Source organism: Schistocerca americana, chromosome 5 (assembly GCF_021461395.2).
Source record: "Schistocerca americana isolate TAMUIC-IGC-003095 chromosome 5, iqSchAmer2.1, whole genome shotgun sequence".
In the NCBI taxonomy this organism is placed as follows: Eukaryota; Metazoa; Arthropoda; class Insecta; order Orthoptera; family Acrididae; genus Schistocerca; species Schistocerca americana.
The window spans coordinates 130479494-130503648 of NC_060123.1; the positions used below are offsets into that span (position 1 = coordinate 130479494).

At 43.1% G+C, this 24155-nt stretch overlaps 1 protein-coding gene and 1 pseudogene across 1 annotated transcript in view; one reads left to right on the top strand and one right to left on the bottom strand.

The window, feature by feature from the left end:
• Positions 1 to 1768: 1768 nt before the first annotated feature.
• The window catches only part of LOC124616234 (actin cytoskeleton-regulatory complex protein PAN1-like), a 341222-nt gene continuing 318835 nt past the window's right edge, over positions 1769 to 24155 (top strand). The window contains exon 1 of the mRNA XM_047144537.1: positions 1769 to 2129. Within this exon, the coding sequence (XP_047000493.1) occupies positions 1987 to 2129 (143 nt within the window). The 5' untranslated portion in view covers positions 1769 to 1986. The remainder of the gene's footprint in view (positions 2130 to 24155) is intronic.
• LOC124617264 lies at positions 20828 to 20940 on the bottom strand (annotated as a pseudogene).

Below are 24155 nucleotides of genomic sequence, written 5' to 3' on the forward strand. Positions count from 1 at the left end.
GGCTTCTGTTAGGTGGCGAGCTATCCAGTGGGGACACACCTTTGAGTACACCAACTGGAGGAGGAGTGCGTCAGCATTACCAACAGAGACATTCAGTTGAGCAGTGAGGTGTCTGATTGTCATCCGTCGATCACCTCGGATGAGGGTGTCCGCACGCTCTAACATTGCAAGAGTCACAGTTGTCTCCGGCCGATATGCGGGAGATGGACAGGTTTGCGTGACCTTGTTTCGATGATGACGTATCCCTCTCCCCAATACCTACCGTGTTTCTGTTCACTGCCAGGTCTTCGTAGACATTTTGCAAGCACCTGTGAATATCTGCTATGCTCGGTTTTCGAGGGAAAAAAAAGAAACTCAATAACAGATCTCTGCTTGGAACATTCCTCCGTTACAGAGGTCACTTTGATGGTAAAGTATAGCACCGCCACCTATCGTAACTTCATGAAATTATAGGGGCATTGCGGGAATATTCCACAATGTCACACAACAAATTCCGCAGTTTTTCAACTGAAATTGGCCGAAAAGGTCCCTCTATCATTTGGAGTCATTCCTTGTCTATTTCACCATGCCGACGTCAAATCTCCTTCGTTGTAGAACATTAGGTAGTTCACGTGCTCTTCCCATCATCATATCAATACTGAGAGAAACAGGACGTACGTCCAGAGCTCGCTTGTTTAAACAGGTCCGCTCCGATAATGCCGGTAACAGTCTCGAGTCGATCGGGCCCGGTCGACATGTGTCAGCTACGGCGGGGGGGACACATAAATTTTAACAATGAGCCATGCTGACGTGACAAGTAATCAGCCGACCTATCACATGAGTCTGTCGCCGATCCTCGGTTTTAAGCTGCATGCTTAAATGACCCAACACTCAATTGCAAGGTGGTAGCTTGTCTGTTGGTGCGTGCGAGGTAGTTCAGTTTCCTCCAGTCACCCATATCAGCGATGTACCAGTCACCCATATCAGCGATGTACCCACTATCTACTAATTGGGGACACGCCCTCTAGCGATTACTGGCTCCCACGAGTGGTGCATGCAAGTGATTCATTCAAAGTTGAAAACCGGAAAAGAATCGAAGCGTAAATGTGATGTTACAAAAGGATGCTGAAAACTTAATGAGATAAGAAATTAGGTGACTCCACGGAATCGGCGAGGGAGGGAATATGTGAAGAACATTAACTGGAACAAGGGGCAATATGATAAGACATGTGTTATGAGATCAGGGAATAACTCCTACAGTACTAAAGGGGGGGGGGGGGCAAAAACACGTAAATGGTATATATAGCTCAAATAACTGATGGCATTCGGGATAAGTGCTGCTCTGACTTGAAAGTACTGGCATAGCACAGTAAATCGGAGTGGGCCGGATCGAAGCAGTCGTAAAACTGATGACCCGAAGACAAAAATGACTAACTGGTTTGGTGACAGAACTCAGTACGCTTTGCGATATAATTTGTCGGTTACTACAGAAGCATGGCGGATAGTTCAGGCTCGTAACTGTCTGGCCCTAAGGACGCAGTGGGGCGCCGGCCCACGGCGTCCACGCAACCAAGGTCACTTTCCAGCGGCAAGCGCATAAACAGCTGACTGCCCCAGTCGCTCCCCTTCCCACTTTCCCCTTATCCAGATGCGGCGTGTGATGTCACGCGACGCTAGCCCGTCTGCAGTCGGCGCCGTCTCATCGCCTCCTCGCGCGCGCTACCTGGCGGGGGAAAGCAGAACTTGAGCCAGCCCCGCGTCGCCTAGCCCGCTCAGTCCTTACCAGACCCCCAAAGCGGAAAGTCGCGCGACAGGCACTGCCGGGTAGGGAGTGAGTGTCCGCAGCGCTCGCGACGGCGCGATCGCTTGCCGATAGCGAGATAACGGGTCGATTATCGCCGTGTTCCGGAGTGACGCGTGAGCGTGCCAGTTCGGCGATGACGGGAGAAGGCACCGCCGTGTGATACACCACTGGAAGAAGAGGAGCACGCCGACAACGCACACAAGATGATAACGCGCAGCCGCAAGATCAGCGTCGACGACTACCCGGAACACCTCAACCCGTTCGCCGACGACAATGAGGACCTGCGCAACAACAGGTTCAACACCACCGGCCGCAGGAGGGCACGCCCATCGCTCAAGGATGCCTGGTGAGACTTTTAAAGAGCCGTCGCCGCCGCTGCCTGCTGCAAGCTGCAACGTCACGCGCGTGGGTGCGTGCCGTACGACAGCCGCTTGAGCTGCAAATTTTGAGTTGATTTTCTTCTGGTTAGCTGCACCATCTCTGCGAACCTCTCGTACATTGATGTGAACCGATATTTAGCCGGCTAGAGCAGTTTCAAATTTATGTTACATAACAAGCTTCGTGTTTTTCTCAAGCTCCTGCCCACATAACATGATCAGTTTTAGCAGGATAAGTCTTCCAGCTGTGTAGAAGATTGATAGTTTCCACCTGCTAGAGAATCAACAGCGTTATCAGCTTCTCTGTCTGCAAAGTCCCAATGTCTGCAAATTGCTCCTTGGTCAGCAGCTAAGTAGTAATGCCCAATAACTTCAACGTTTTCTCCCACAAGTGAGAGTTTCTGAGTTGCCAGTAATTTTTAAATTGGAGGGGGGTATATCTTGACAAAAGTCATTTTCATGCATGAGAAAAAGTTTCATTCAGTGAAATTGTCAGTTTAGTTAATTGCCGATTGTCAAATTTAGCCTCCTTGGTCATTACGGAGCAATGAGGTAGGCCCAAGGTAGCAAAATTAGTAAATCTCCAGTGAAACAAAGTGTTTATTTCAAATAAAAATTAGCCTGATGCATGAAAATGAGTTTTTGTAAACATTAGTATCAATTAAAAAGCAGTCCGATGCAGGTAAATTCTTTTTTTCCAGAAATTTAACACGAGAGCCGTCTCATGTATAAAATATACTATTGAGTCATATTCTGGAGTTACTAATGAATGACTCTAAACACGTGAAGTGTCAAGTGCTTTCTATATGCACTAAAATAATTCCGTTGACCGAAGTTATCTGACACACAGTACAAATTTGAAATTATCGAGACTACAAAAATTTAGAAGTTATAGTTACGAAAGGCTTAAATTGACACGATTGTATAGAAAAGTTATACAGAAGCCGAACAAATAGATTTCATGGGCAACAAATCCATCAAAGAAGTGCTCACACTACGCTTGTCCGCTCGTTTCTGTATATTGCTGCGCAGTATAGGAACTGTGCTAGAGAGGATGGACCGAATAGACATAAAAAATATCCAGAGATGGCCTGCTCGGTTTGTGTTGCCCGTGTTGGGACAGTGAGTGCGATGGACGCATCAAGCGAATTGCTTGGAAGTTACTTAAAAAAAACAACCTTTAATATTAGTGTCATGCAATATTTTGTGTAATGTAATATCTTGTAGACATCTTTTATTAACCTGACACGTTCCACATCATTACGAAGTGTCGTATTCATGATCTATGGAACAAGTATTAACCTAATCTAATCTAAAAGGCGGATTTCATAGAGACAAAATATTTTGACTTAATTCCAGTCAACAACTTTCCCCTCCAAGTGTCAAAATATTTTGTTGTTTGCGGCGTAGACTGGGATGAATGACAATTGTGTTACAGTAAGGCAGTTCAGAGCTCATACGATAAGATTTTGAAGCTATTTTTCCATGCTCAATTCAAGATAGGAACGCTAGCATACAGTTCGAAACTGATATCTTCCACCCTCAGCCAAGTACTTACATGTGAATTGCAGTGTATTCATGTAGATGTAGACGAGAAGGGGCATCTCACGTTCGGCAGGGAGTACCGTCGCAGGAAAGTCAACGGCGGCGAATGGGCTATCGTAATAATAGTCGATTAGGGATCACTTTCTGGAACTCTGAAACGTTTCCATGAGAGAAATAGACTAATGCGAAAATAATGAAAACACTGTCACATATGGTACGCTCTAAACTTTGATGTGAGAATACTGTTTTATGCAGCGCTTAACGGTTTTGATGGATTACAACATTGGGTGGTACTGCATGGCTTACTGACTGTCGTCTTTTTCAGGGCAGAAGAGACACCGTAAATGGGTAGGAGAAATGCAGGGCGGACAGATGATAATATGATGAATATTACTGACTAATCAGTAAATATCTGCCCCGTCAGGCGCTACTGGTCACCAAAAATATGCCTGGCGTATCCTTTGTCTATTTATATGAGCAGGGCAGCTAACTTTCTACGCTGATTTGACGTAGTAATGCTTTAGTTTTTGCAAGTTGGTATCAAGAGTGACTGGCGTTACGTAATCCCCTAGAAACAAGATTAACCCAGAGCCAGACCTGTTTCCTGTTTCTGCGCGCTCAGACACGCCTCAGTGCGTCGGGACTTGGCGCTACTTGCAGCAGTAGCCTGCGGCATTCCTGTCTAGGCGATGTCTGTATAGTTGCCGAGCGGGAATCTTGCCCAGGTGCAAAAGTATTTCCGTCGGCGCACCCACCGCATCCGAGATCCGCGGACGCAAAGTCTCAGGGCGTGCCGACATTCCTTCGCGTTGCCGTTTCATAAATAATGTTCTGTTACCTGAATTTTCCTTCGCTTTTTGGTAGCACAACATAATTATAATTGAAAATATAATATTGTATATGTTCCTCAGGGTCCTGTAGAACACACACAGTATTGTATTATTGTTTATAAACAAATAACGTTGTTGGCAATACCGTCGCCAAAGTGTTTCACTTGTGTCATTATTAGACCGTAAATCGAATGACAGTTTATTTAAATTAGCCATGAGCTGTGGTATGATCGTTAATTGTCGTTAAAAGTTTACAATTCCTACTTCCTTCCGGTTTTACGGACAGAGCCTCCTTCGCATTTCATTCAGTGTGTAATGTGGTGTGAGACTTGCGAATGCTACTTGGAATGGAAAAGTAAAACATTCTCTGCATCAGTCAGGAGCATCTTTTTCATTTCATCAACTTGTGCATGCGTAGCGACAGTTAATCATCATCAAATCATCAAATGGAAGGCACGGCTTGCATAACTGTTTTTAGAGGCAAGCTTTGGCAGTTTCTGATAGCAGCGTGTGATGATGTACCGCAGCGAATGTACTGGCCTTGTATTGGTACTGATTCACAGGATAAACCACAGAATCAACATACATTGCGTAGCAGACAGTTGAAAGACATGAAACATACATACAGGACAAGAATAACAAACAATGTGTGTGCTGCATTCTGACGCGGAAAACTGCATACGTTTTTCACGGTACAGAAAATAACACAGTGCTGTGGTCGTGTTGCAAAGGAATCATATGTTTCATCACAGATTTAAGGACAAAGTATATTTTTAAGGACAAAGTATATTCATCGCAGATTTACCACAAACAAAAGACATACGAGAACGTTTATACTCATTTGCAATGTTGTTGTGACATCTAATAAATTTTAAAATCTAAGAAATAAATATGGAGCCAGTTACAGTGCATTTGTCAAGAATTCCAATAGCTGTAATTCGTTTTCATTACACTACCACAGAAAATTTTGTAACTTACAGTAAGTTGTGTAACATACAATAGTGTTTTATTCTACCACTACTGTTATCAAATGTTGTTGTGGTCTTCAGTCCTGAGACAGGTTTGATGCAGCTCTCCATGCTACTATATCCTGTGCAAGCTTCTTCATCTCCCAGTACCTACTGCAACCTACATCCTTCTGAATCTGCTTAGTGTATTCATCTCTTGGTCTTCCTCTACGATTTTACCCTCCACGCTGCCCTCCATTACTAAATTGGTGATCCCTTGATGCGTCAGAACATGTCCCACCAACCGATCCCTTCTTCTAGTCAAGTTGTGCTACAAACTCCTCTTCTCCCCAATTCCATTCAATACCTCCTCATTAGTTATGTGATCTACCCATCTAATCTTCAGCATTCTTCTGTAGCACCACATTTCGAAAGCTTCTATTCTCTTCTTGTCTAAACTATTTATCGTCCACGTTTCATTTCCATATAGGGCCACACTCCATTCAAATACTTTCAGAAGCGACTTCCTGACACTTCAATCAATATTCGATGTTAACAAATTTCTCTTCTTCAGAAGCGCTTTTCTTGTTATTGCCAGTCTACGTTTTATATTCTCTCTACTTCGACCATCATCAGTTATTTTGCTACCCAAATAGCAAAACTCCTTTACTACTTTAAGTGTCTCATTCCCTAATCCAATTCCCTCAACATCACCCGACTTAATTCGACTACATTCCATTATCTTCGTTTTGATTTTGTTTGTTATTAAATATATGCTTCAAAATGTTCCTTGTTTCTTCCTTGATAGAAAAAATTCTGCTTGTGCCACAATGACACCAGTCATGACCATACGTCCCAGTATCCATCGTCTGTTTGGCGTAAATCTTCGAAGTAAATTTTTTGGCCTTCAAATCTTTGACGAAAAATTTAACTTCTTTGCAACACAACTACAGCCTCGTGGCACTTGATGTATTGTGAAAAGTAAATGCGATTTTCTACCACGGAATACAGCACACATAATCTTCCTCATCCACTGCAAGTACCTTTTAGATCATTAAAACTATCTGCCACGTCATATCTGTAGACGCGTGGCTAATGCAGTGTGTTATTTACATTTCGAAGCCAAGCTGGCTTTTCTTCGACCTTGGTTATTGGTTAAAATTTTGAACAGGTATTTTAGAGACCGCTGTCAGTCTCAAGTTTTTTGTTAACTTGCTTAAATTAATACCCTCTTGCAAGATGTGTCGAGCCATTTTTAAGCACGTAAACAAAAATCGTGACTGCTAGCGGTGTCTACAAACATGTCCATAGATGATTATCACCTGGTGCAAGAGGCAGCTTATTCATTGTTACCTCACTGCTGGGAGAAATCGCCAATGTTTTCCACTAAAAACCGTTTCGTAAGAGCTGCCGCCTACATGATGATGGTTTAATCGTTCGGAAAAAAAGAAAAAAAAACTTTTTGCTGTTGCAGAATTATTAGTGTTTTGTATGGAATTAACTGTAGAATTCTCAGAATTTTCTTTTGCTGTTGAGTAAGCTCATCTGAGAGTAAAATGTCACTCCCGTTTCCGTTTCTCGCTTGGCCTACGGGAAGCTCGCAGCGACAGGAGACTGAACTGGTGGCCTATTTTTAAACTGCGTCACTCGCGGCGCTGTTTTCATTGTCGTAGAATCGAGGAAAGCCTTTTCGAGTTGTAGCCTACGTCTTGATTGCTGTAATGAGTTCCTAAACTGATTTGCAAATGCCGATTACTGCTGTACTTGTAAACACTCCAACAGCGATTCTGGAATAGCAGGTTTGTCTACGGCATTGGATTTCTCGCAATAGGTCGTCACTCCATATAAACACTGCCGCATTTCAGTAGAGAGTTGTCAGGTTGTTACTTGATTTTTAAAATGTTGGTTGTATGTGGTGTGAAGGGAATGCGTATTGGAGTGTTTAGGAAGTAATTTAATTCCTTTCTTTGTTCTTCTCTCTCTCTCTCTCTCTCTCTCTCTCTCTCTCTCTCTCTCTCTCTCTCTCTTAGTAGCGAAGGCTTTCGTAGACAGTCAGTGGCAGGAGGGAAAACATTCATTCATCTAGTGGACAGTGATAAGTATCTTAACTTCACCCATTGGATAGCCTTCTAGCCATAGCGATCCCTAGTTTCGGGAAGGTGGAAGTACAATAATGTACCACCAGTAAGTACTTAATATTTATTTCCACAGCGGACATTAGGTGGGTATAACAGTTTTGCGCGAGTTGATTGTAGTGGATTTAATTTTTAAATCTCTTCTTCAGCAATATCCTCCTCCTCATGGATTCACAGACGTCTCTGAAGGATACCTTATAAGTATAATAATATACGACGAAGGTATTGGTTCATTACTTCGCCACACCGACGACATCAGAACAGCTGATTTACAGGCACCATTTATGTAAAACAACTTGGGGTCGAACAACGTAGTTTGATCGAGCTAGGGAAATCGATTGAGGCCCAACAAACGGCCTAGCGAAAATGGGTTCCCGAAATTCCGTTTTTCTCCTAGGCAAGTTGCGGCGCATGTAAACGTGTTTTGAGACCCGCACGCAGACTGCGACGTCCAGTGCGGCTTGTGATCTACCTGACAAAGAACCCACAGCGTTGCCTTATCTCGTGTTCCGCAACGAGCTTCTGATAGCGCCGCTGCTAAAGTCACCAGGCCGCCCTGTATTCTGACGACACAGTTCTGTTGCCTGCGGGCGGAAAGGCGGTGTTGAATTACGCTTACTCAACTACACGGTCAGCTTCCTCTGAAATTGCGTACTATGTCGTATCTCGACGAATCCAGTAATTTTTTTTTCTCTTTGTATCAATTCTTGACGAATATGTGCTCGACAGGGCGTTCTGTAAGGGATTTATGGGTTCATATTGTTGCAGATGCTTTGTTTGTTAACGCTCAAACTAGTTTCATCTATAATTCGCTACCATCTGTGTATTTCTTTATTCTTTTAAATCAAGTGCAGTAAAAATTGTGAAACTATAAAATTATGTTAGGCTTAATAATGAAACACCATAATTGTCACCTACTGCTGAAAATAATTTCTGACCTGACACAACAGTGTATTATGAACTTAATTTACAATTGTGATATGTTTTGACTGGCTTCCAGATAGTGGCAACTTGTCTGCATTCTCGATGAACTAGCTGACTGCTTTAGAAAACAGTCTTCGTGCGTAAAAGCGCAGCAGTCCATTGTTAGGTGTGATACGGTCACTCCCAGCCGGGGAATCACTTATTAGCAAGTATCAGCACCGTCTTGTGTATAGATGGTACTACAAATAAATCTGGGTGTAGAATAATTGAGGCTGTTCTGTTTTTGCTGTTGCCTTACTACAGCAATGGATAATCTTTGGTCTACATTTGAAGTTCAGACAGGTGAGGATACTAAATGTTCAGCAGAGCACTGGTAGATGCTCGGAATTCGGTACTGATTTAAACAAAGCAAATTCTTTTTAAATCGCAAGTTTAGTGAGTTTCCGCTCTGTGCGCTTTGAGCACGTAATGAGATGCAACCGTTTTCCTTTTATCACTATAGGTGCACATAACCGGTTGTGGCTCCACAATCGCGTTGTACCGCGGCCTACATCTACATACACACTCCGTTGGTCACGGGCGACCTTGCCCTAATCCGTTAGAGGATGGTCGGAATGAAAATGGCTGTATGTACGCCTGTGTACGCGTTCTAATCTCTCTTTATCTTGTTCTCAAGGCCCCTGCGCGAGATATACCATGCTGGCAGCACAATTTCCTCGCCAGCACTGCCTAAATTTAACAAACAGGATTCCATAAGAAGAACGTCGTACTTTTTTCTCGTTCCACAACACTGCCGTCCCAGAACTACTCCTCCTCTGTTACTGATTTCACGAGCTAATCGCTTTTTGTATACTAGTTAGTTAATCGAATACTGTCGGGTGCTTACTCTTTGTATGTGTTACACTTATCCACATTTTAAAAGCGGAACCATCGATTACATCAAGAGGAAATTCTGGTTAGGCCATTTTCATTTTCTCGCGATCTCCAGGCGATGCTATTTCATATGCAGCCACATCGTAGTCATTGTGAGAATGCCGACCCTATGAGTTTGAGTCATTTACGTATTATGCTGAGAACATTAGTTGCATTGCTGCAGGTACGTGGCTACAGGGAAACACCTCGCGAACATCCCTGGAATATGAATCCACTGTTATTGTGTGAAAAAAGCGAGTAAGTGTTTCATGTGAGTAGTTTTCCCCTGCGTTGTGGGTGAAGCATTGATTAGGTTCAGTGTTTACTGCTGTGTCTTTATCCTACTGTGCCTCTCACTCAAACCGCAGAACCTCATTGTAGGACAAGTATCGCAAGTAACAACAAGCGACACGTGTTTCTGTTTCGTTAGTGAGCACACTTGCTTTCAGTAGCTTTAGCGTCTAGCAGATACATACACTTGTGTAGACCGTTTTTCATCGGCCTTTGCCTTTGCATGAATAACAGTGTATCAAACGAGACGTAGTGGAAGGCTACTTCTACGTTTGCGACGTTCTTTAATAACGAATATAATTAACTCGAAAGTACTGCAGACGAAATTACATGGCGCGAAAAATCACCCACAAACTTTTAAGAACGAGTTTTTTAGAGGTGCATTTTGAAATATTTCGCCATGCCGACGGGATCGTAAAAGTAAGACGTGCTTTTAACCTCAGGCAGAAGAATACTTACAAGCGGTCACTCCATCCCCTTGATGATTGAAAATAATCATTATGTGCGGTGTATTGAGACAAGTCTTCTGTCAAACACTTTACAATGAAAATAAGCATTGCGTTCAGCCGAGTCTTCCAGTAGACAGCGTTTCCAACGAACCCCCCCCCCCCCCATGCAAAAACCGAGCAAGCAGTGTCTTCGAAAATTATTACTGTCTTTGGCACTGCAAGAGTAAAAAAAAAATGCGTCACTATCGGCTTATATAATTTCAGTTGTCTTCATTGCTTGTGCTCAAATCCAAACAACAGGAGTATTACACGTGCGGTGCCAGAAATTTTACTCTGGTACTCAACAGTTTATTTTCTGCTACAGACGTAACGGGTAGAAGAAAATACTGTAATGCTGGTGTTCAAAGACGACAGCGTAATTGGTCCACAAGCAAAGTTTTTGAATTTTGGAAAACAATGTTTGACACCTTTTCACTCAACACAGGAAACCAAAGCTATACCTACAGCGTACGAACACAATAATATGACAACGGGTAACGTGCAGGGGAAAAAATGTACGAGCAGTAACTAGTGGCTTATTTTCCATTTAGTACATACTGGTTTAATTCATGTCCAAAAAACCGTACTGAAGGCGGTTATGTAGCCTTATCTTACGACTATCGCTTCCTAGGTCGCTTCATAATGTTTCATTTATTAAATTATATATTTTTAATGAAGCGATCCAGACAGCATTATTCGTAAAATAAAAATTGCTGTCAGTTAACAAGAATTTATTTCCCTTATTAATAAGTTAAGCCTCCTCAGAGGTTTAAAACAATCGTTCTGACTGCTGGCTATCAAAACCAGGTCTCTGTGATATGATCCAGACTGTTTTACACGTTCTCCTACAAAAATCCTTCTCGGATTACATGTTTAGATCATCCGTGTACGGCACTGCTCCCCCGTCCCGACTCCCCCCCCCCCTCTCTCTCTCTCTTTCTCTCTCTCTCTCTCCTCTCCCGTTTAAATCATCCGTATACTGCACTGCCTCTCCCGACTCCCACTGCCGCCACCCCACCCTCCCTCTCCCTCTCTTCCTCCTCTCCTCTCCCCTCCCCACCCCCTCTACTAGCGCTCTCGCTCTCTCTCTCTCTCTCTCTCTCTCTCTCTCTCTCTCTCTCTCTCTCTCTCTCTCTCTCACACACACACACACACACACACACACACACACACACACACATATCAAGGACACTTCGGACGCTTGCACATTCCGCAGTCACCTAGTCACATGCACAGATCATTTAGACGGCCGTCAATACAGTCGTATAAGAACAATATAATTTTCAGTCGAGTGATTTTGAAGCAGGCAGAGAGAGAGGAAGGAACAAGGGCTTTCGCTGTAGTTTGCTTCTGCCATCATCCGACCGCACTAGTCCCCTAATTTTCACTGTAGAAGAAGAGAACGAGCAATAGAGAGAAAAGGAAGAGTTGACATTAACTTGCCTAGAATCTGCGGCGGCAGCCCGGAGGTATACATGTTGGCTTGCGCGCTTTGCCCTGGCGATGCACGAGATGTGGAAGGCGCGGCGGTGCTGGCGGTCGCGAGTCGATGCAGAAGACCCACTGGCCACGCTTGCCCCTGAGGCCGCGCCAGCACCTCGCTGATGATGGCAGACACCTGCTAATCTCCTTAACGGCTCCCGGCGAACACCAGACGGGTCCGCACCTCTTGCAACAGCCAGTCTTGAAAACTTTCCGTCGCAAGCATGAATACAAGGCTAATACTAACAAATACAGTAACAATACAGAATGATTCCCTAATATTGGGCGCGGGACACAGCGGGTTATTCAAATATTACTTTGATATAACTTTGATTTACCGCACACGCTTTGTTGGCCTATTGTTACTATACGTGGTGGTCCATTGATCGTGACCGGGCCAAATATCTAACGAAATAAGCGTCAAACGAAAAAACTACAAAGACGAAACTTGTCTAGCTTGAAGGGGGAAACCAGATGGCGCTGTGGTTGGCCCGTTAGATGGCGCTGCCATAGGTCAAACGGATATCAACTGCGTTTTTTAAATGGGAACCCCCATTTTTTATTACATATTCGTGTAGTACGTAAAGAAATACGAATGTTTTAGTTGGACCACTTTTTTCGCTTTGTGATAGATGGCGCTGTAATAGTCACAAACATATGGCTCACAATTTTAGACGAACAGTTGGTAACAGGTAGGTTTTTTAAATTAAAATACAGAACGTAGGTACGTTTGAAAAATTTATTTCAGTTGTTCCAATGTGATACATGTACCTTTGTGAACTTAGCATTTCTGAGAACGCATGCTGTTACAGCGTGATTACCTGCAAATACCCCATTAATGCAATAAATGCTCAAAATTATGTCCGTCAACCTCAATGCATTTGGAAATAGGTGTAACGAAATTCCTCTCAACAGCGAGTACTTCGCCTTTTGTAATGTTCACATATTCCCTGACAATGCGAGGATGCATGTTGTCAGGCTTTGTCAGTGGATCACGATAGCAAATATCCTTCAACTTTCCCCACAGAAAGAAATCCGTGGGCGTCAGATCCGGTGAACGTGCGGGCTATCGTATGGTGCTTCGACGACCAATCCACCTGTCATGAAATATGCTATTCAATACCGCTTCAACGTCACGCGAGCTATGTGCCGGATATCCGTCATATTGGAAGTACATCACCATTCTGTCATGCAGTGAAACATCTGGTAGTAACATCGGTAGAACATTATGTAGGAACTCAGCATACATTGCACCATTTAGATTGCCATCGATAAAATGGGGGCCAATTATCCTTCCTTCCATAATGCCGCACCATACATTAACCCGCCAAGGTCGCTGATGTTCCACTTGTCGCAGCCATCGTGGATTTTCCGTTGCCCAATAATGCATATTATACCGGTTTACGTTACCGCTGTTGGTGAATGAATGACGCTTCGTCGCTAAATAGAACATGTGCGTAAAGAGAGCAATGAGAGAAGCATTCAACGAATTCGAACATAAAACATTGGCAAACAATCTAAACAAGAACCCTAAAAAGTTTTGGTCATATGTAAAATCGGTAAGCGGATCTAAATCCCCTATTCAGTCACTCGTTGACCACGATGGCACCGAAACAGAGGACGACCGAAGAAAGGCAGAAATACTGAATTCAGTGTTCCGAAACTGTTTCACTGCGGAAAATCGTAACACGGTCCCTGACTTCAGCCGTCGCACGGACGCCAAAATGGAAAATATTGAAATAAACGATATCGGAATTGAAAAACAACTGCTATCACTTAGTAGCGGAAAAGCATCCGGACCAGACGAGATACCCTTAAGATTCTACAGTGATTATGCTAAAGAACTTGCCCCCTTTCTATCAGCAATTTATCGTAGATCGCTGGAAGAACGTAAAGTACCTAGCGACTGGAAGAAAGCGCAGGTCGTTCCCATTTTCAAGAAGGGTCATAAATCAGATGCGAATAATTATAGGCCTATTTCGCTTACGTCAATCTGTTGTAGAATAATGGAACATGTTTTGTGTTCTCGTATTATGACGTTCTTAGATAATACAAATCTCCTTCATCATAACCAACATGGATTCCGCAAACAGAGATCATGTGAAACTCAGCTCGCCCTATTTGCCCAAGAAATTCACAGTGCCGTAGACACTGGCGAGCAGATTGATGCCGTATTCCTGGACTTCAGGAAGGCATTTGATACGGTTCCGCACTTACGTTTAGTGAAAAAAATACGAGCTTACGGAATATCGGACCAGGTTTGTGACTGGATTCAGGATTTCCTAGAAGAAAGAACACAACATGTCATTCTTAACGGTTCAAAATCTGCAGATGTAGAGGTAATTTCGGGAGTACCGCAGGGAAGCGTGATAGGACCTTTATTGTTTACAATATACATAAATGACTTAGTTGACAACATCGGTAGCTCCGTGAGGCTATTTGCAGATGACACGGTTGTCTACAAGAAAGTAGCAACATCAGAAGACTCGTACGTACTCCAGGAGGACCTGCAGAGGATTAATGCATGGTGCGACAGCTGGCAGCTTTCCCTAAACGTAGATAAATGTAATATAATGCGCATACATAGGGGCAGAAATCCATTCCAGTACGATTATGCCATAGGTGGTAAATCATTGGAAGCGGTAACGACCGTAAAATACTTAGGAGTTACTATCCGGAGCGATCTGAAGTGGAATGATCACATAAAACAAATAGTGGGAAAAGCAGGCGCCAGGTTGAGATTCATAGGAAGAATTCTAAGAAAATGTGACTCATCGACGAAAGAAGTAGCTTACAAAACGCTTGTTCGTCCGATTCTTGAGTATTGCTCATCAGTATGGGACCCTTACCAGGTTGGATTAATAGAAGAGATAGACATGATCCAGCGAAAAGCAGCGCGATTCGTCATGGGGACATTTAGTCAGCGCGAGAGCGTTACGGAGATGCTGAACAAGCTCCAGTGGCGGACACTTCAAGAAAGGCGTTACGCAATACGGAGAGGTTTATTATCGAAATTACGAGAGAGCACATTCCGGGAAGAGATGGGCAACATATTACTACCGCCCACATATATCTCGCGTAATGATCACAACGAAAAGATCCGAGAAATTAGAGCAAATACGGAGACTTACAAGCAGTCGTTCTTTCCACGCACAATTCGTGAATGGAACAGGGAAGGGGGGATCAGATAGTGGTACAATAAGTACCCTCCGCCACACACCGTAAGGTGGCTCGCGGAGTATAGATGTAGATGTAGATGTAGATGTGCAAAAAATCTGTTATCGTCGCGTAATTTCTCTTGTGCCCAGTGGCACAACTGTACACGACGTTCAAAGTCGTCGCCATGCAATTCCTGGTACATAGAAATATGGTACAGGTGCAATCGATGTTGATGTAGCATTCTCAACACCGACGTTTTTGAGATTCCCGATTCTCGCGCAATTTGTCTGCTACTGATGTGCGGATTAGGCGCGACAGCAGCTAAAACACCTACTTGGGCATCATCATTTGTTGCAAGTCGTGGTTGACGTTTCACATGTGGTTGAACACTTCCTGTTTCTTTGAATAACGTAACTATCCGGCGAACGGTCCGGACACTTGGATGATGTCGTCCAGGATACCGAGCAGCATACAATAGCCATACATCAAGACGATATCGATCTTTTCCGCAATTGGTAAACGGTCCATTTTAACACGGGTAATGTATCACGAAGCAAATACCGTCCGCACTGGCGGAATGTTACGTGATACCCCGTACTTACACGTTTGTGAGTATTGCAGCCCCATCTATCACAAAGCGAAAAAAGTGGTCCAACTAAAACATTCATATTTATTTACGTACTACATGAATACGTAATAAAAAATGGGTGTTCCTATTTTTAAAAAACGCAGTTGCTGTCCGTTTGACATATGGCAGCGCCATCTAGCGGGACAACCATAGCGCCATCTGGTTTCCCCTTTCGAGCTAGACGAGTTCCGTTCTTTGTAGTTTTTTTCGTTTGATGCTTATTTCGTGAGGTATTTGGCTCGGTCACTATCAATGGACCACTCTGTATAATCTACACCAGCGTTCAGTGAATACCTTGTATAATCTTGACCTTCCTTTTTCTTTCATAAAATGTTATTCTTATTTCCTATTACGGTGCTGGTAGCTCATGATTCTGTAGCACGTCAACAAGGGAAACTATTTCTTTCAGAGATCGAAACAGCATCTCTCACTCACTTCAATTGCTTTGCTTCCCTTTTTCGTGTCCAGAGATCAGAATTTTTCAGCCCGGAATTGAATTGCAGCCAATGCTTCCTTGCTTCGCTGCCGTAATTGACCTAGGCTACTTTTACTGGGACAGTTAGGACAGGTCTCGAGATGTTCTGCATCCTGATATTTGTGGCAATCACATCTGCCGTCTACAAGGCCCCTCTTGATCCAGTTTTCCTTCACTGGCCCCACTCTCGCTCTGATGCGTTTGAGACCCCTCCAAATCTTCCATCTCAAGTTTTCGCCACTGTGTTTCTCTTTTAGTGGAGGTTGTCCCGAATGAACCAGCTCTTTATCGCGATTTGCCGATCGCAGTTCACCGAAACAGGTCTCATCTATACTCCGTTCATCATAAGAATAAACCTGATGTAAAAAAACACAAACACGATGGTTGGTCAGCAGCCGTGGCTCCGGAAAACTTTTGTTGTTCCGCTCATGGAAGTAGGTCCAACTTACGTAATAGATATTTTATTACTATGTCGCTGTAAATGAAACTTTAAAAGACATTCTGGTGTATTAACATCCATCAACGTTTTCCTTAATCATAGTTTAGCTACGTAATTTTTATTTCAAAAATCGTGTACAGTCACAGTCTCAGTAAGCGCTACATGTCCTCTGATTGTCTGTTCACATGTACCGCGAAAATTGATGACACTGCTTCCTGCTTCGTAGTGAAACACGCACGCGGAACATCGTTAATGGCTAGAAACGAATTGTTCTTAATGTTTTTCACAATGTTACAGATAAAAATGAGCTTTGACGTTTAATGAGAGACACGATGTAATAAATATAAGTGACAAGGGGGTAATTGTAATCTTGGAGTATTCGGTAGCATTAATGTGTCATAATCGAGCGGGTTCGAGGGCGGTGGTTTGAAACGCGTTGTGGTCAACAATTTTTTTTGTTCCGTTTGTATAAAATGGTTCAAATGGCTCTGAGCACTATGGGACTTAACATCTGAGGTCATCAGTCCCCTAGAACTTAGAACTACTTAAACCTAACTAACCGAAGGACATCACATACATCCATGCCCGAGGCAGGTTCCGGGCTGAAGCGCCTAGAACCGCTCGGCCACCGCGGCTGGCTCCGTTTGTATACCTAAATCATTTAAATATGAAATTTATCAATACGTGGTAATTAGATCATTCTTAACTACAATTTTTTTCAAGAAAACTGCACGTCTTCTGGTTTCTAAATATATAACACATGCAAAATTCTGGTTTTTATTGCAAATACACATTCATTATTGATATATTATAAAAGATTGTAACAAATTTTGAAATTAAGAAAACATTGCAGGATTAAATTTTTTGGAGTAAAATAAAATACTCTTGATTTGAATGCGCCCGCTGTTTTATAGGACAGATCTGGTCACACACGAGTCAGAGTGAAAGCGTCGTAGAAAAACGGAAAACAATTTTCACGCCGTCGAGCGCTCTGTACAAGTGGTGCATTTTTACTGTTGCCACCGTACTACTGCTACCTGAACCCAACAGAATTGATCTGGGGCCAGGTTAATGGATTTGTCGCGAGAAATAAGAAGACATTTAAGCTGCCAAACTTACTGGAACTAAAGCACGAAGCGTTATGACACGTCACTGCCAACCGATGGTGAAATGCAGAACAGCGCGTCATAAAAGAAGAGGAGGAGGAAACGTCGACTTCTTGGTGACTTGGGAATCTGTTGTTGATCGCCTCGGTAGAGTACTGAAATGTACCGCTTACCTCGGTGTCTGATATGGACGACTCTCAGAGATTACGAGACGACTGACTGTAATACCTTCGGCGGCTTCAGTATTTAACTACATGGTGAAATCCCAGCAGTGCGCTTTTAAGCGCACGTAGCTCCTACAGAAAAATTACACTTGTTAAAGTCAGGAATTTTCACAGTACTGTGTTAGCTAAAATTGAGAGCATGTTTTCCTTCACATCACCTAAGAAGCGTATCGCCCGAGGTTTACCATTATTTCCTTCTGTTCAAAAATTGACATTTCCGTCTTTACTACAACTGTTCACATCACTGCAGGTTAATTGGACCAGGTGGCTGGGCAGTGCTTTCCAAGTTAAATGCGCCGGTAAAACTGTTGTCCCGTATTATCGCTGAGTCGATGTAGCGTAACGCACAGCATAAAACGTACCTTCATTATCGTACTTGACAATACTCTAGAGAGATTGACTTCTGCTCCACGTGAAACGAAATCCAATGAGGTTCCAAACGCGGAAGAACACACAGTGTAATATTTACATCAGGTTTATTCTTATGAGTCCGCCTCGATAGCTGAGTGGTGCCGCCACGGTAGCTCAGCGTGTTCGGTCAGAGGGTCAGCTGCCCGCGTTAATAAAAAAGCTGAGTGAATGGGTCGACAATGAACTTGAACGGGTGCCATGAGACGTCCACCCCGAACAAAAGCAACGAACAAAATGAGATAGCCGGCACGGTAGCTCTGCGCGTTCGGGCAGAGAGCTGGTTGGCCTCTGTAATAAAAAACTCAGTGAAAAGATCAACGAACTTGAACGGATGTCATGTGACGTCAGCAACGACCAAACGCAACGGTCAACAACGAACAAATTGAAAAAAAAGTGGTCAGCGCGGCAGTCTGTCACGCCAAGGGGCCCAGGTTCGATTCCCGGCTGGGTCGGAGATTTTCTCCGCTCAGGGACTGGGTGTTGTGTTGTCCTCATTATCATTTCATCGTCATCAGTGGAAGGCAACGGGAAACCACCGCTGGAATCACTTCTCTAGACGCTCATGCGGTGGACATCTCTGACGAGGCTTCCCCCATGACAAGACCTGCCGTAAGGCAGAACACAAAGTCAAAGTTATTCTTATGATCAACAGAGTATAGTTCTCATTAAGACTGGATATTTTAAACAAATTCTCTTTATAAGTAACAGAAAAAAATCTGCAATTTTTCCATTATTATACTAATCATTAAAAATGGAAAACACCTTGCCTTTGTGTAATTTAGATCCTTAAGACCTTTATTTTTGTCTCATTTCCTCCTCCTTAGAGAGTGAAAGGGGGTTAAAATGTTGCGTTACTTCCTATCCACTTTAGTTTTGACATTTCAAAAAGTAAAAATTGAAAACATCATAACTAAATACTAAAAATGAATTCCAGAATGAGATTTTCACTCTGCAGCGGAGTGTGCGCTGATATGAAACTTCCTGGCAGATTAAAACTGTATGCCCGACCGAGACTCGAACTCGGGACCTATGCCTTTCGCGGGCAAGTGCTCTACCATCTGAGTTACCGAAGCACGACTCACGCCCGGTACTCACAGCTTTACTTCTGCCAGTATCAGGAGAGCTTCTGTAAAGTTTGGAAGGTAGGAGACGAGAGGTCCCGAGTTCCAGTCTCGGTCGGGCACACAGTTTTAATCTGCCAGGAAGTTAAAAATGAATTGTCATTTTTCTTTGAAAAGGTATTAAGTCCACGAAAGATCGAGTTCCCTTATAAATTTGAGGCAGCAAGAAATGGGCGGAAGTATTATCTGGGAATATCGGCGCGACAAAACTGCATTCCCAACGTACCTTCTTAATTTTCTTCAGCTTTTCTCCTTCGTGTGCCGACTTCCGATAGTGTGACATATGCTACCAGTTGCAGATAATCCTTTTTGAGATAGTGATTGTTGAGTCCGAAGATTCGATGCAGTACTCTGCCCCTACAGTTTTTGCCCCCACCCCCTACTGCTCCCCCATATCTACAATCCGTTCATCATAAGAATAAACCTGATGTAAACATTGCACTACGTATTCTTCCGCGTTTGCTGGAACCTCATTGGATTTCCGTTTCACGTGGGAGTGCAGCAAAGCAGTCTCGAGTACCGTCCAGTACGATAATAAGGGTACGTTTTGCGCAGTGCGTTACGCGCACATCGACTTGGCCATAATACGGGACAACGACTTTAAAACCGCAACAAGTTATCGTTTTTAGCTAATGTACTATTGTAATTAAAAACAAGAATGACGAAAATCACTGACTTAACCGCAGGGTAATTTTTCTGCATAAGCTGTGTGTAACGTAAGAGACTATTGCAGGATTTAACCGTATAATTAAATATTGAAGCCACTGAAGGTATTAGTTACAGTCAGTCGTCTGGTAATCTCGTAGCTCCTTCCTTATCCGAATCCGAGAAATACATTTCAGTTCTGGAAGTGTCACTTGCTAGTTCGCTGATAACGAGCCTATCAACAACAGAATCCACGAAGCCAACCAGGCGCAGCATTTTCTCCTCTTCTTTTATGACGAGCCGTTCTATATCCCGCCAGCGTTCGGCAGTGACGCATGAAAAAGCTGCGTGCGTTAGTTCCAGTACGTGTGGTAGCTTAACAGTCTCGGGCCAAATCCCGCAGCTTGGCTCCAGATCACTTCCTTTGGGTTCATGTTGTAATGGTACAAGAGCAAATGTAAACATGCAGCATTTTTGTGATGTGCTCGATGCTGTGAAAATTATTGTCTTTCGTGTTTCTACGATACTTATCTACCTCTGTGGTATAAAACGGTGGACATAATCCAAATAAAGAGGATTTGGTTTTCATTTTTCCTTAAAAAATTAAATTATTGTGTTTTCTTAATTTAAACAATGTTTATGAACAGTCGTTCATGAAACATCGATAATTAAGAATTTGTATGTCAAATGGAAACGAATTTCGCGGCCGATATCTAATTAGAAACAAGAAGACTTGCATTGTTTATAAAAAATGATGAGCGACATGTAGGTATTTCAAATTGAATGAGGAAAAAAATGATTCTGGGGAAATTTGAACCAACGCACGAATAGCTGCATTTGGTTTACATTCCATTGCGCAGTCTACTCCGCTACATTTTTTATTTTTTAGATCGTTTTTATTTTAAAAAAATATGAAACGCTTCATGGTTTTGCATGTCATCCTTGCGCAGGGGCCATGCTAATCTTCTCTGTATCGTTCCAATTTTAGTACATATACGTACCGCCGAAGCGAGTACGTCCACTATGGGGTCGTTTATCAACTGCAGTATGTACAACTCTGGGAAAACTTTAAAGCAAATTATCTCCGTAAATTTGTGAAAATCATTAAGAACAGCCCATTTCTCGGCACTTTTTAACCGTGTTGCACGCGCGTGTTTCACTACGGAACAGAAAGCAGCCTCAGCCATTTTCATAGTGCGCATTAACAAAAAAAAAAAATGGCTCTGAGCACTATGGGACTCAACATCTTAGGGCATAAGTCTCCTAGAACTTAGAACTACTTAAACCTAACTAACCTAAGCACATCACACACACCCATGCCCGAGGCAGGATTCGAACCTGCGGCATTAACAGCGTGACAATCAGAGCACAACGCTGCACAGGCTGTGACTGTACACGATTTTTGAAATAAAAACTACGTAGCTAAAGCCTGAATAAGTAAAGCGTTGATGGATGTTAATACATTGGAATATCTTTCATTTAACGTAACTTAGTAATAAGATATCTAATACTAAAGTAGGACCTACTTCCAAGAGCATAACAACACTAGTGTAAGTGTGCTACGGCTTCTGACCAATCATTGCGTTTGTGTTGGTTTACGTCTGGTTAATTCTTATGATGAAAGTTTCATAGAGACCCATTCCTTTACCAACTGGACGATTCTTTGTTGTCTCAGAATGTCTCCCATATGGCTATCCCTTCTTTTAGTCCATTTGTGTCACATTTTGATGGCAGAGGAGCAGGGTGGGGGGGGGGGGGGGGAGGGGAGGGGGGCGTGAAGTTTCTTTGCGTCAATGTCCTGGATTCAGTTCCGAATCTCTCCGCAATGTCTCATGGAGTGAGGCCATGCGACACTGTTGATGGTGATCCGTTGGTCTGATGGGGACGTTAACCCTGCGTTGCTACTGTGTTCGTTTGTACCACCGTTGCTACGGGGGGTCTTACAGACCCGACCTGCATATCAGTCTGATTTGTTAAGGATAGGGAGCACAAAAAGGCTTCACATTCACGTATGTTGTCTAGATGAAGTAAACAAACATGTTTTGCTTTGGGTTTGAGCAAATTGTTGTCCTTTATTACTACGCAATCAAATTAGACAGTGATTCTAACATTTACATACCGTACAGGACAAAAATGGTTACACAATGTGACAGTCGTGTGTCATAGCACACAAAATAGAACAATGAAAGCTACGAAAACCAAACTCAGGTATGAACAGATGAGAGAAAAACATGTACGAAAACGTTGTAAGTAAACGGAGTCTCCACAATGTCTTTTGAACGTACTGTTTCCATATGGCGTTTTGCCACACCAGTCCACTACATGTAGTCTTTACAAATTAAACTTTACTGTTTTTTGAGAGACACAAACTTACAGCATTTGTAACAAATATATCGCGTTTTGCTATCTTCACACCCATAGCACCGTCCTCTGTTAGGCACCGTGCTCTGGTTCACACTCCCATCGTCTTGCTGTTCGACCCCGCCAGTCTGTTGACAGATCTTTTTGAGAGGTCGGTTGATATGCTTACTTCCAGCCCTGTGTAGTAATTGGCCTCTGACAAGAGCCTTCCCAAGCGATTTCAGAAAGTCTCTCCTCGTGGTCTCCCCCTGGTTGTTAACTCCGAACATGACGAGACTATTTATGCCTGGTACATCCAGTAAGCAAAAGAATAAGGCCAACGGCCACCTTCTAGCTGTTCTTGCTACACCATAGGTGGCACAGATCTGATCTACTAAATCTACCCCACTCCTAGTAGCATTATATAAAGTTATCATCTCCGGCTTCATTTCTTCCCCAGTTGTTGCATCTATTGTGTTGTCATGGTGCATTGTACTCATTAGAAGTAGTCACCTGCTTTTCTTTAGTACGTAACTCACTAATGTGCATGTCTTCTGTAAGCCAAAGATACTTGTAAAAGCATTTCTACCCCTTTTGTTCACGAATTCTGAGGGAATTTGCGTCCTGTTCTTCCTTACTGTTCCCGAAAGTGTTAACTTATGGTCTTTCAGAAGTGACAGGGCCAGTTCATAGCTCGTAAACCAGCTATCCATCGTTATGTTCCTTGATGTTTTGGAAATATGATTATACAACCTTTTGATGACATCAGCTGCACCATTACTCAACTTACACGGACCATCTGGCTGCTCACCTAAATAAACTTCCAAATTTGACATGTATGCCTTTCTTGCATCGGCTAGAGTGAACACTTTTATTCCATATTTTCCAGGCTTGGAAGGAATGTACATTCGAAAACTACATCGTCCTCGAAATTTGACAAGCATTTCATGACATATTCTCCAAGAGAATAGGGCGCTATGCAGTTTTTGGTGAACAAATGAAATATATTTTGCGTAGGAGCCAATTTATCCTCTTTTCGCTTGTCGGACCTCGTGGACTTATCGTCAAATTTCAGACACTGTGCCAGAAACCTGAATCTCTGTAGGGTCATTGTAGAGTAGAATAATTCCAATCCTGTTCCGTCTCTGTACCAGAGTTCTTCTAAATTAACCCTACCAACCTTGTAGATTCCACCCAAATACAAGAGGCAAAGAAATGCTTCAATTTCACCTTTATCTGTCTCATGAATGAATGTCTGAGACGAAGAGTATCTCGACTTAGCGCATTCGATACATTGGTTGGTATGTATCACTACTTCATCCATTATTTCATCCGTGAGAAAGAGCCGCCAAATCTCTATATCTGTCCTTTTATTCTTTGCCATTCCCCTAACACCAGCAATATGTGACACAATATTATGTGGCCTCGTTCTGATGCATGTCTTTCATCCATTTAGTAGGCTTGTCCTTACCAACAAAATATTTCTTATTGTTCTGACATCTATCTCTGCCATCCCCACTTTCGTCGCTTTCCGTATCGTGTTCACTATACAGTTCGAAGTCTACGTCTCCACCTTCGTCACCTGATTTGTCACTAACGATTTCATTTCGCAGTGCATCGTTACACAGAACTTCTGTTACGTCCATTATAGCCCTCGTCTGAAATAAATAGGCTGATTCAGCAATTTTAATATGTGCTACAGACGTATTTGTGTTGCGACAAAAGATACCATCATCGCTACTCTGGGTCCTACAGCCCCAACAAGTACTCGCCTACTTGCCATGGTCGGTCTGGCAGACAAAAACACGCTACAAGCCTTCCTAGACAGTGGACTTCCGCCGTCTCTTGACGAGCAAATGGCACAGCTGTGTGAGGTAGGAAGCTACAAGGAAC